At 41.3% G+C, this 14292-nt stretch overlaps 1 protein-coding gene across 1 annotated transcript; it reads left to right on the forward strand.

The window, feature by feature from the left end:
- Positions 1–12441: 12441 nt before the first annotated feature.
- Positions 12442–13892, forward strand: LOC146685016 (P2Y purinoceptor 1-like). The gene has a single exon (XM_085443718.1). The coding sequence runs from the start codon at positions 12494–12496 to the stop codon at positions 13445–13447; it is 954 nt and encodes a 317-aa protein (XP_085299844.1). The 5' UTR covers positions 12442–12493; the 3' UTR covers positions 13448–13892.
- The last annotated feature ends 400 nt before the right edge of the window (positions 13893–14292 follow it).

Raw genomic sequence — 14292 nt, forward strand, 5'->3', positions numbered from 1 at the left:
TCTCATTTTTGTTTTTTATGTACAACACATTTCCAGCAATTGAATTAAATGTTTCAAATATTTGAGGAAAATCAGCTTTGCAAATATTTTTAAAGGTGGTAAATCAATTCAAGAATACAATTTAAGATTGCAAGAATACACAGTTGTTTTTGTGAAAGAACCGTAATGTAGTCGATTATGATATCCTCTGACTGCATTTCGTTACCTCGTACTAGTGACATGTCCAATGACAATAAAGTTGAATTCTATTCTATTCTATTCTAAAATGCCACAGGATATCTCATGTAAAATTATGGTAACACCTATATTTATTTTCCTCTCTAAGAAGTGATCGCGCAGTTTTTCCGCTCTCACCATGGGTGTATACGTTACACAGACGTTCGTTTACCACAGATAGCAAAGTAAATGCACCCCTAAAGGTTTAAAGCCTCTGAGGTTGTTATCAGAAGCAATACTACTTTATACTTTGTCATTAAAGTCGAGATATTTTCAAATGTATTGTAATTAGCAGGTCATTTGCTTTAAATTAGCAGCATCATGTTTGGAATAAAGAAAATGCTCCATTCCAGCAAAGGAACCTCATCAGACATTTTGGATAAGTAAAAGTGGCAGGTTTATGTTTTTCCCAGTCAAAAAGACTCACTCTTGATAAAACTATGACTTTTAGACAAATTTATTATGGAGATTCTGCAATTTTGCACACAACAGTAGCTGCAATTAAAACCATTTATGACCTAAAACATAATTTAACATAAGTCCTAAATATGTCATTGCCTGTGAGTCTTGATGGGTTATTTTGTGATTTCAGGTTGTTATTGAAAGTTTTCAGTTTGCTTTTAATTATTATTCCACAGCTTTAGTTGTAATTATTATTGTAGGTTGAGTTTTACTATTCTTTCTATTAATGTTCTTCCATTCTGAGTTGTGTTAGAATTATTATTCTACTTTGAATTCATTCATGTTTTTGTTTTCATGTAGTTTCCATAGTTTTTCTTGTCACTTGGTTTAGCTTCACCTCTAATCCGAGAAGCTTATTCAGTTCTAGGGTCAAATGGTGGAGAGTCACGGAGCCCCAGTCCAGTATTTGACCCTAGAACTGAAGAAGTCTCTCGGATGAGAGGTGAAACGTCCTCAAGCAATTTAACGAAGTCCAGATGTTTTTTTTTCCATGCTCCTTAGACTACGATGACCTCGATGACGGAGAACCTTCACAGACAGCTTTGAGATGCATTTGTAGATAAAAGGTATGTCCCAATTCATAGGCCGCATCATTCGAAGGCCAATTACGTCACAGCCAGGCGACGAAGGCTGTCCCATTTTAAAGATTCCTCCAAATGCGGCTGACAAATGCGTCCTTCATTTCCCTGAATTTGACGGATGGGTCGAGTGTGTCCTTCGTGGCCCAACCTATCCCAGAATTCATAGCGCAGCCCAGCAAATTCCAGTCTCTAACAATGGCGGCAGCTACTTAGTTTCAATATTACTCCTATTACTGTTTCTGGGTCACAAAATACACGTTTAGCATATTTTCAGGTGAGAATGTAGCTGTGTAAACTTCAAATATCTGTTCGATTTATTAAGACATCACATATTTGCAAAAGTGCTTCAACGTTTTCTGAGACGTCTGTTACCGACTAGCTCGATAGCTGGTTATAGTTATAGTTTTCACACAGCTGAATAAACGTCAAACAGAAAACTATTAAACAGAAGTGTGAGATGGTCGAGTATTTACTCCAGTGTCCTGTTATATATCAATGAGCAAGGAGCAGATGGCTGAGTTTATTAAACTCCACCGAGACAGCTGGTGATGCAAATCTGAAGGCTCGACTGTCCCATTTCACAGCCTCGCACTTCCAGCCTTCTCGGTCTTTGAAGGACAGCCCGTGCAGACCGCAAAGGCCGGGTCCTTCGACCTATGAACTGGGACATACCTATTATTACGTGTTTTACCATCTTTAAGGTGCTAGCTTAACGTTATGGTGTAAACGTTACCTTATATTGTAATAAAGCAGTTACTGTTTAAACAATGTTAGGACAGAAATATTAGCTTCTGTCATGACTAATTAAGTTACTAGTTAATAAAGTTACCAGTAAAATGATTCATCGCTGCCACAAATTCACAGTAAAGTTTCAGTTATCACTGTGGGACTGCTGAGTCACCTGAAGAACTGATTTCATTCATGGGGGAACTCCAGTAAGTAAGAATTCTAAAAATAGGAACCCAGACAGACAAATGCAGAATTGTGACATAAATGTCAACGTGTTAGCTGACATAGGAGGACAGCTGCATATATATGGGGTGCCGTTTGTAAAGTGAAACATGCTGACATTAACGGCAACATTTTTCTACATTTAGCTCAAAACCTTACAAAAACATGTTTTTTTCAAGTCATGTTTTACAACATTTAGTAAAATATTTGTAACTTCTTACATTTAAAACACAATTTTAAATGTTAAATCTAAATTTTAAATCTAAATATTATATTTAAATCTAAATGTTAGATTGCCTAACAGCATGTCCAGTGATTTAGCTGGACATGTGCTGCGGCGATTGTGAAATGGAGACTAAATTTGCTAAATGTTAGCTAAATATTCAGTTTCCTGTAACATTTAGATTTAACATTTAGATTTAGAGCTAAATGTGGAAAAATGTTGCCGTTAATTTCAGCATGTTTCACTTTACTAACGGCGCTCCATACAGTGGGGCAAAAAAGTATTTAGTCAGCCACCGATTGTGCAAGTTCCCCCACTTAAAATGATGACAGAGGTCAGTAATTTGCACCAGAGGTACACTTCAGCTGTGAGAGACAGAATGTGAAAAAAAAAAATCCATGAATCCACATGGTAGGATTTGTAAAGAATTTATTCGTAAATTAGGGTGGAAAATAAGTATTTGGTCACCTCAAACAAGGAAAATCTCTGGCTCTCACAGACCTGTAACGTCTTCTGTAAGAAGCTTTTCTGTCCACCACTCGTTACCTGTATGAATGGCACCTGTTTGAACTCATCATCTGTATAAAAGACACCTGTCCACAGCCTCAAACAGTCAGACTCCAAACTCCGCCATGGCCAAGACCAAAGAGCTTTCGAAGGACACCAGGAAAAGTATTGTAGACCTGCACCAGACTGGGAAGAGTGAATCTACAATAGGCAAGCAGCTTGGTGTGAAAAAATCAACTGTGGGAGCAATCATCAGAAAATGGAAGACATACAAGACCACTGATAATCTCCCTGGATCTGGGGCTCCACGCAAGATCTCATCCCGTGGGGTCAAAATGATCATGAGAACGGTGAGCAAAGATCCCAGAACCACACGGGGGGACCTGGTGAATGACCTGCAGAGAGCTGGGACCAAAGTAACAAAGGTCACCATCAGTAACACACTACAATGGCAGGGAATCAAATCCCGCAGTGCCAGACGTGTTCCGCTGCTGAAGCCAGTGCATGTCCAGGCCCGTCTGAAGTTTGCCAGAGAGCACATGGATGATACTGCAGAGGATTGGGAGAATGTCATGTGGTCAGATGAAACCAAAGTAGAACTTTTTGGTATAAACTCAACTCGTCGTGTTTGGAGGAAGAAGAATACTGAGTTGCATCCCAAGAACACCATACCTACTGTGAAGCATGGGGGTGGAAACATCATGCTATGGGGCTGTTTTTCTGCCAAGGGGACAGGACGACTGATCCGTGTTAAGGACAGAATGAATGGGGCCATGTATCGTGAGATTTTGAGCCAAAACCTCCTTCCATCAGTGAGAACTTTGAAGATGAAATGAGGCTGGGTCTTCCAACATGACAATGATCCAAAACACACCGCCCGGGCAACAAAGGAGTGGCTCCGTAAGAAGCATTTGAAAGTCCTGGAGTGGCCTAGCCAGTCTCCAGACCTCAACCCCATAGAAAATCTGTGGCGGGAGTTGAAAGTCCGTGTTGCTCGGTGACAGCCCCAAAATATCACTGCTCTCGAGAAGATCTGCATGGAGGAATGGGCCAAAATACCAGCTACTGTGTGTCCAAACCTGGTAAAGACCTATAGTAAACATTTGACCTCTGTTATTGCCAACAAAGGTTATGTTACAAAGTATTGAGTTGTATTTTTGTTATTGACCAAATACTTATTTTCCACCTTGATTTACGAATAAATTCTTTACAAATCCTACCATGTGGATTCATGGATTTTTTTTTCACATTCTGTCTCTCACAGTTGAAGTGTACCTCTGGTGCAAATTACTGACCTCTGTCATCATTTTAAGTGGGGGAACTTGCACAATCGGTGGCTGACTAAATACTTTTTTTTGCCCCACTGTACATGTAGTCTGAAAAACAGTTTTGTCAGGTTTGCAGGTATATCAGCATGAGACATTTTTACATTGACGAGATTATTAAAATCTCTAATTCAGTGAAGCATTATTGGTCCAGTCTGTTTGGATAAATATAGTAAGCTGATGTATGTCCATTTATTCACACATTTTCTTAAGTGCTTATCCAGTTCAGGATCACAGTGGGGTTGGAGCTGGATATGTTAAATAAATACACCTTACAAAAGTTAACAATAAACCTCCATCCATGTATGTTGTTATCCACAGGATGAGAACATCAAAATGATCAAACTGGAAAACTGTGGAACAGAAGTCTTTCAGAGGAGGCTGGAGGCACTGAAAGGCTTCCCTTATAGTTCCTGGTGAATAAAAGCAGAACCGTAAAGTTTACTGGACTCCTTTACTGAGAAGCCATCCAGTAACGGAGGAACTGGTTAGAAGCTATTTTCTCGACATCCAACTCTAAATTCTGGACATATTTTTCATGCTCATCCAGCTATTTAGTAAATTCAATATCTATCAGCTATAAACTATAATACAAATATAATAAAATATAACTATCTCCTGGTATTTATAGTTTATTGATGTAAGACCAGACATCTGTTATCATATCCCATTCCTCACATATCAATGAGATGCTTTACAGGTTTGCTGTGCAGATGCATGGAAACTGTGAACCAAATGGCGTGACGAAACAGACATGAACATGACCTGCACGGAGCCTCATCGTGCGGCTGTATGAAAAACAACATAAACCAAATGGCAAACATGAACTGCACAGAATCCTGAAAAACACTTAACTTGACTAGAGGGGAGGGACACAGACGACGCAACAACGAACAAAGGAAGACTGAGGACTTAAATACACACATGAGGTGATCGGGGGAAGTGGAGACACATGAGGACACAGCTGACTCGAATGAAACACAATGACAATACAGGGGAGAGTAACACTAACTACAATGAACAAAGAACACCAGACTCTTAGAAAATAAAACAGGAAACACGGAGACATAGACATGGAGATAAAACATGACATGAACTTAACGTAACCACATAGACATGAAACGTAGACGCAGGAACCAGGGAGACTGAGTACAGGCGGAGATGACAGAAATAACTAAGAAATAAGGTCTGAACAGCAACCTAGAATTTAACTAGATTGAAAATGACTACAAAAAATACATAAAACTCAAACACTGGGTCACACGACCCAGTACCATGACACATACATTATGAAATTTATGTATCCCAGAAAATTGTTTTTATCTTGTCATGGGAGACCCACACCTTCCTCCAAAGATAACTGTTAGTGCATGCTAATGTTTGTTTTTGGAAATTTTTCAGTTCTGTTTTCTATTTCGATGACCACCTACACCCCACAATACTGTTTTAAAAGTGTTGTTTTCAGTTCCTTTCTTTTAACATCTATGAAGTGCCTGTTCATTTTTTATTTAAATTCGTTTGACATAAATGTTAGTTTCCTTTATGATCTTTTAATGCTTACACTAAACTGTACAGGTCTACATTAGAGACATTTCTGTTACCTATTTCTGAGACTGGGCTGCTTGACTACAATTTGGAAGTGGATGCAAAATCACATGGAGTGTGCTGTAGTTTCTTTTTTAATATGATGGAATGCAAACAGGAGGTATCCACTTTTGACTATGCAAAGATTATTCTGATCCCATTTCTACCCGTATCTACTGTTTCAAGATTTAACTGAATTTTGCTCAACTATAATTGTCAGGATATATATGTATTCCTGTTCACATAGGGCACAGGAATATAACAGACTTATCAAATGTTCTTTGATTGGGTACACAATATGAAGTTAATAATTTTCTTACAAATAAAACTACACTGACAAACATGAACAGCTGTGCTTATTTTTGAGACATGAATGTTTGTAAACAACTTTATCTTTCAAATGTGTTAATATTTAGACGGTGTACATTTGTAGGCTGTAATGGTGAACCTGAGGTGACGGCCAACAGAAAGTAAATAACAGAAAGAAAGGAAAAACAAAATTGAACGAGTAATGTCTTTACCTTGTGCGGTGTGTGAAGGCTGTGCACACAATCATCCCATTCACTGTTGTAAACAGTCACTGCTAGCTAACATGACTGACCCTGTCTCCGTGGTTACGTCATATCATATATATATTTAAGATAAGATCAGATAACTCTTTATTGTCATTGCACAGTCACACATAGTACAATAATACAATCAAATTGGAAAACTGTCCCACGTCGGCACTACATACAACACGACACGACACAGTAACTTAACTTAGTAATAAAATGAAGAATAAATGTATCTATATTGCACAGTGTTATTATTGCACATTAATTTTTATTGCACCTTCTTCTTTTTGTAAATATAAGTATTATTATTGTCATTGTTGTTACCCCCCCAAACAAGTCCAGGGAGGTGGCCAATCAGGTCCGCTGTTTGCATTGATTAGGGCTATTGCCCTGTTGTAAAGCTATCCTTGAGTCTGTTTGTCCAGGACCTCAGCAGCCTGAATCTCCTGCCAGACGGCAGCAGCTTAAACACCTGGTGTCCTGGGTGTGTGCAGTCCCGTAGGATACTGCGTGCCCTCTTGAGACAGAGAGTGCTGTACAGGTCCTTCAGGGACGGAAGAGGATGCCCAATGATTTTATGGGCCATATTAATGACCTTCTGAAGTGCCTTTTTGTGTGCCGTGGTGCAGGTGGAGAACCATACACAGATGCAGTATGTCAGTACACTTTCAAGGGAGCAGCAGTAGAAGATAATCAGCAGCTCCTTCTTCAGGTCCATTTTTCTGAGGATTCTCAGAAAGTGGAAATTCTGTTGGGCCTTCTTCAAAACCGCAGAGGTGTTTGAGCTCCATTAGAGGTCTGTGTCTATGTGCGCACCCAGAAACTTGAAACTGGAGACCCTTTCCACACACTCCCCGTTGATGCTGACAGGCTGCAGCCCAGACTTCCTCCTTCTAAAGTCAACTACCAGTTCTTTTGTCTTGGTGGCATTGAGGTCCAGGTTGTTGTATACACAGCAATGTGACAGCCTCTGAACTTCAGTTCTGTACGCCGTCCCGTCTCCCCCAGAGATAAGCCCCACCACGGTGGTATCATCTGCAAACTTAATGACTGCGTTGTCTGGGTTGGAACTAACACAGTCATGTGTGTACAGAGTGTACAGTTGGGGATTCAACTGTACACAACCTTGTGGGGAGCTAAGGCTGAGGGCTGAGGAAAGATGAGGCCCCACTCCAACTCTCTGGACACAGTCTGACAGTCTCTGATCCAGGCAGCAGGTGGTAGAAGGAAGTAGGATATCCAGCAGTTTAACTATTAGCCTGTCTGGGAGTGCTGTATTGAAAGCAGAGCTAAAGTTAACAAAGAGCAGCCTGGCTCTTAGCTATGGAAACAGCTTCCAAAGATACCACCATAGCTCTCTGCAGCTGTAACACATTCACTGTTTGCTAATCATTTCATATTTTTGATAGTTATGAGGAAAGACAATGTTTTTTAGGTCATGCTAGGTGGTTGCTGTAGACAAGGGTGGACGGTGAGTCCGATTCCTGTTATTTGCTGTCTGTGGGCTGTGTTGCAGTGGCGACAGCCTGCTGTAACTCAAATTCAAACCCAATTTGTCCTTTAAGAAAAGGCATTTTATAGCTGCTCATGACACACAGGGACATAAAGGACTTTGCCTCACCATGATAATGCAACTTTACTAAAACCTTTAAAGTATCTGATTTAAAATAGAAAAAATGAAGCAACCAGAGGTTTAATGATAATGACTCAGGGGTCTATAGTTCACATTTTATAGTCTCTTTGACTCTTTGTAGATTCATATTATTCACTGAAGTGGGTTTTAGAATGCAATTCGCATTTAGACTCTTACTGCCACAAACTGGAAACATGAGGGAAGTAGACTGAATTGCACAAACTATTTACATGGTAAATGCTGCTCCACATCGAAAGGAGCCAGCTGAGGTGGTTCGGGCATCTGACAAGGATGCCCCCTGGGCGCCTCCTGGGTGAGGTGTTCCAGGCATGTCCCACCGGGAGGAGGCCCCGGGGCAGACCCAGGACACGCTGGAGAGATTATATCTCTTGGCTTGCCTGGGAACGCCTTGGTATTCCCCCGGATAAGCTGGAGGAGGTGGCTGGGGAGAGGGAGGTCTGGGCCTCTTTGCTTAGGCTGCTGCCCCCGCGACCCGGCCCCGGACAAAGCGGATGAAAATGGATGGATGGATGGATGGATATTTACATGGTTTATATATATAGAGGAGTGATCACCTTAAACTAGCTTGGATATTAACAGAAACTATGAACAGGTGCCATGGGAAACCAGGGGATTGAGAAAGGTTCAGGCACATGGAACACAAGGAGAAATATGTGGGTGAGATGGATCAAGGCTCCAGGGGGTCCAGAGGGGACAGATAGCCACGATTGACATGAGAGGCAGGGCGAGGTGAATGGTGAGTCTGAAATCCTGAGTCTGCAGGTAGACCAGAGAACTGGGTGGAAATGAGACCAGCGCTGCTGATAAGCACAGCAGGAGATGGATCTGGAGAGAACCAGCGAGCTAACGGCGGCTACAATGCTAACGCTAACCTACCCCCGAACAGAGATATGCACAGGTGGAGAAGGAGGCGCTTGGATTAACATGGGAGTGTGAAAGATTCAAAGATTTCCTCATCGGGAGACACTTCTCCTTAGAGACTGACCACAAGCCACTCATCAGCCTGTTAGGCCAGCAAGCCCTAACCGAGCTTCCACCCAGGATCCAACGATTCCGCCTAAGGCTTATGAGGTACAGCTACACCATCTCACACGCTCCTGGTAAAGCACTCCTCACAGCAGATGCACTGTCACGTGCACCCGTTAACCAAGACCCTGATTCAAAAGCTACAGCCGAATTTCTGGAAGACACAAATATTTATGTGGATGAAATTGTCAAATGCATGCCTGCTACCTCGACATACATCACACAGGTAAAAGAACAGTTAAAAACCGACAGCATATGTTCAGAGGTCATGACTTTTTGTCAGAGCAGCTGGCCAGAATACAGCCATCTCATAGACCCAATTAAAGCATATTGGCCACACAGAGAGACCTTAACTGTACATGACAATCTGCTACTGAAAGGCACCAGACTAGTAATCCCCACTGCTATGCGCCACTCTGTCCTAAGTGCCCTACATGAGGGGCACCAGGGAATGTCTAGATGCAGAGAGAGAGCCAGAGAGGCAGTGTGGTGGCCTGGTCTGAGTGGGCAAATAAATGAACTTGTGAAAAACTGCACCATTTGCATCAAAGAGCGTACTAACCCAGTACAACCTTTAATGCCAAGCCAACTCCCGGAGAGGCCATGGCAAAAAGTTGGTGCAGACCTTTTTACACTCAATGACAGCAACTATGTGCTTTTGGTGGACTACTACTCGAAATTCGTGGAAATAGCCAAACTTACCCCCACCAGATCGGAAGATGTTATAGTACACCTAAAATCTGTCTTTTCCAGACATTGAATTCCAGAGCTTTTCTACACTGACAATGGACCTCAGTTTTCAGGACAACAGTTCAAAGACTTTGCAGCAACCTATGGGTTCAGACATGTAACAAGCAGTCCTAGATTTGCACAGAGCAATGGCGAGGCTGAGCGTCATGTCCAAACTGTGAAAAACCTGCTAAAGAAGGCAAAAGACCCATATCTTGCACTCCTAGCTTACAGAGCAACACCATTGGCTAACGGATATAGCCCGGCGCAACTACTGATGGGACGGAGACTGCGCACGCCAGTTCCCCAGCTTCCTTCCCTACTCAATCCCAGCCTGCCCAATAAGAATACAGTGTTGGCAAAAGCGAGAGAGAGAAGGGCGAGGGACAGTGATGCGTACAACAGGAGACATCGGGCGACTGAACTTCCTCCACTCGCACCGGGGCAACCAGTGTGGATTACAGACACTAGGCGTGAAGGGACTGTCATTTCCTCTCACTCCAAACCCCGCTCTTATATGGTTGAGACTCCTTCAGGAGCCATCAGGAGAAATAGACGTCACCTCCAGCCATTGCCAGAGTCCACACCAAAGTTACAGACCCCATCTACCCCCGTCAGTCCCAGAGAAAATACCCTGCCAGCTCCCAACCTATCGACTTCTACAACTCTGACTCCCAAGACAGAAGTCCCAGGTCTTGTCAGAACTAGAGCTGGCAGAGTTGTCATAAAACCACAAAGATTGAACTTGTGAGATTAAATAAAGCAAAGCTTCTCGAGTTAAAAATAGAGTAGCTATGTTTCTGCAATAGGTTCTAAGAAGTAACGAAAGTACAGTTTCCCTTACGCAGTAAATATTTCAATAAGTTGTTGTTTTCTGAGAAAGGAGGATGTGGTGTTATCTGTTTAAGTATATCCAGTTTTATGTTGAAAGTGTGTTGGGTACTGGAAGTGACAAATAAAGGTCGAAGTTGTTTGCTCTACAAGGTGTCGTCTCTTTCCCTACCAAAAACCACGACAACACGTGTTAACAGAAAAAAGGCGGACATTGAAGTGAATATATACCTGATGCTCAGTCTGTAGCTTTTCGTCACACCTGGGGGAACACGGTGTTATTTCAAGTAGCTATTTCTTGTGTTGTCGAGTTTCAAAAATGTCAGTTTTGATTTTCGACAATCAGTCGCTCTTATGACTCATCGAATGACTCTAGTGACCAGTCAATTGGTAGCATGCAGTCTGACGACTTACATCTTAGGATCTGTTTAGATTACTTGTAACCCAGATTCCAAGCAATTTAAACAGTTTCCCTGGTACCAGATTCTCTGGTACCTGGTACCAGGTACTATGACCTAATGGAAAACCCATTAGTCCCATTGGTCGATCCGAGTGGGTACTAATGAAAAACATTTGCTTTAGTATGAGATTTTTGTGGCCTATGTGTGTCTGCCCACGGTGCTACTGCACAGGTCCCAAAGGAGATGGGGGAGCAGTGTGCTGCTGGGGGAACCTGCTACCATTGGGGTAAGGCTGCAACAGTATTAATATGGGCAGTATGTGTGTTAGGTTTTGTATTGTTGATTGTCATTTATGCTTAGAAATATCTACTTATATATGCTTAGAGTTTTATAATTAGTTGTAGATTGGTAGAGGTTTGATCCTTGATAGTCTGTAAACTTTGTGTGCATTAGAGAGCACTCTGGGAGCATGGGAGAGGTCGTACCTTCTCTTATTGTTTTATGGTAGGATAAACGTAGCTATATCTGTTTTAGGCTAAGTGCCTTTTGTTTAGATGAACTGCTCGACTTCCAGACCAGCAGGTATAGGGAAGTCTTTATGGGGTCACACTCTGACCACACACACACACACACACACACACACACACACACACACACACACACACACACACACACACACACACACACACACAGTATGTGTGAGTATTGAGTATTCTTTGTTCACATGTATACCTATGTAAGATGTTATATGTTAATGACCCTATGCATATTCATGTAACCACAATAAAAGGAGTGCTATGGGGAACCTGGCTGAGAGTCTGACGGAGGTCAAGTGGTGGAACGACACTTGGCTCCAGGCAGGTCTCCCTCATGCATGAGTAACAAGAAGAACTTTGCCTACTTGGTGTTCAATGCTTTTGCTGTGTTTTTAAATTGTCTCGTTCCAGCGGTGGGCCTGTGCTAGACAGACCCAACAATGTGTTAGAGTAACATCCACGCAAATGATTTTCTGGTTTGTTAATTTAAGTTTTGAAACTGCTTTTACAAGCTAATTGTGTGGTCATTTTCTGTTGCATAGCAGTCTCATTGTTGCTAAACAGGCAGGACAGAACCACGCTGTAGAACAGGCATAAGATAAATGTTGAAAACCCAGAGATTCAGACTGTGGAAGCATAGGCTAAAAACTAGAGCTGAACTTATTTCACTTTTCACTTCTCATATGGCTTTGTCAGGATGAGAGCAAACAAAAGAGTGTATAAACGTGTGAAAACTGCCACTTCTGCATGGTTATATTTTCCTGTTTTCAGTGAAAGAGGTGAGTCAGTTATCTCATAGCCCACAGATGCAACTCAGGAAGTGTATAAATGTGTGTGTGCTTTGATCTGTGCAGTGAAGGCTCTCACTCATCGAGGAGGAGGAATTGTACCGACTGCTATCAAGGACGCAATGAACAAGTCTTCTTGCATCAGCTTTGACTTTACAGAAAAATTCCTGCCACCTGTCTACATTTTAGTATTCATCACTGGCATGGTGGCTAACGGACTGGGATTGAGGTCAGTGCTGCAGAAATGGGAGAAACTGGGGAATGTCTCTGTTTTCGTTTTCAACCTTGGACTTGCAGACATTTTGTATTTGCTCACACTCCCTTTTCTGATGGTGTACTACTTCAAGGGTGATCAGTGGATCTTTGGAGAAGCCTTTTGCAAGACAACAAGATTCTTCTTCAACCTGAATTTATACGGCAGCATTGGATTCCTCACCTGTATCAGTGTGTACAGGTACTTGGCTATTGTCCATCCAATGAGGATGATGGGGAGAATAACTGTGACTCATTTTGTGGCTATCTCAGTCATGGTCTGGCTGTTGGTGAGTGTTCAAAGTCTTCCAGACACGTTCTTCCCCAAATCACCCATAAACAATACTAAGAAGTGTTTTGATACCACCTCTAACGAGTATGTTAAAGATTATCTGAAATACAGTTTGGGACGGACACTCACTGGATTTTGCATCCCCCTGTTCATCACCCTCAGCTGCTATGGACATATGATTGCTGTTCTCTGCCACAATGATAACATTGATGAAGTACTGAAACAAAGAAGCTTAAAGTTGTTATTCATCTTGATTCTTCTGTTCTCTGTTTGTTACATCCCCTATCATATATTAAAAAATCTCAACCTCTTGTCAAGACTAAGCGTAATCAAGGGGACATGTCATAAATGGTCTAATGGAGTCTATATTGGTCATCAGATAAGCCGTGGCCTTGTGTGTCTGAACAGTGCGCTCAATCCTCTAGTTTACCTGCATGTAAGTGAAGATATTTGTTCTCAGCTCAGACAGCTACTCCAACAAGTTCGCCAAGCTGTCACTAGTCTGTACACCTCTAACCTCACGGATACTTGAAATGTGCCGATGAACATGAGGAGTACGCCTCATCTGAGACTCATCTGAGACTTTTGTAAGAAACACAAAAATGTTGCTTTTTACTAAAAAGCAAAAATAATACTTAAAAAACACTTGAAAGACGAGTTATTGCATTTGTGATGCTTGAATGTTTGAAGAACAAACAGGATATGATGCTGCATGCTTCACTGCTGATAGAAGGTTAATGTTAACAGCATATCACATGTATGTACACACGCTGAAAGTAAAGGTCAGTTTTGATTATGTTGTATATACTGTATGTCTATACTTTAAGCATTTGAATTCAAGCCTCCTCATTGTTGTTCTGCTGTCTAACTATAATTAAAGGCTTTTTATTCAGATTTCCCTTATTTTTGATAGTAAGTGCATAGTGGATGTTTTTTTAAAGTCTGTCGTTTAAAAGTAAAATAAACTGCTTTGTCCAGATCTCATTTATGTTTTAATGTACTTCCCTTAAAGCCCAACACATTTTCAGCAACTGAAGATAAATGTTCCAAATATTTGAGGAAAATCAGCTTTGCAAATATTTTTAAAGATGGTAAATCAATTCAAGAATACAATTCAAGATTGCAAGAATACACAAGAGTTTTTGTGAAACAGTTAACTGCACTGCAGACAATTATGATATCCTCTGTAAATGCCACAGGATATCTCATATAAAATCAGTCTAACACCGTTTTTCCGCTCTCACCATGCCAGTAAATGTTACACAGATGTTCATTTACCACAGACAGAGAAGTAAATACACTCCTAATAAAGGTTTAAAGCCTCTGAGGTTTTATCAGAAGCAATACTACTTTATAGTTTGTTATTAAAGTTAAGAT

Source organism: Copadichromis virginalis, linkage group LG20 (genome assembly GCF_057382275.1).
Source record: "Copadichromis virginalis isolate Kocher_CV1m ecotype Utaka linkage group LG20, C_Virginalis_male_GT1.1, whole genome shotgun sequence".
Taxonomy (NCBI): Eukaryota; Metazoa; Chordata; class Actinopteri; order Cichliformes; family Cichlidae; genus Copadichromis; species Copadichromis virginalis.

Coding starts and splice junctions, on each gene's coding strand:
- LOC146685016 (XM_085443718.1), top strand. CDS start 12,494: ATGAACAAGTCTTCTTGCATCAGCTTTGACTTTACAGAAAAATTCCTG.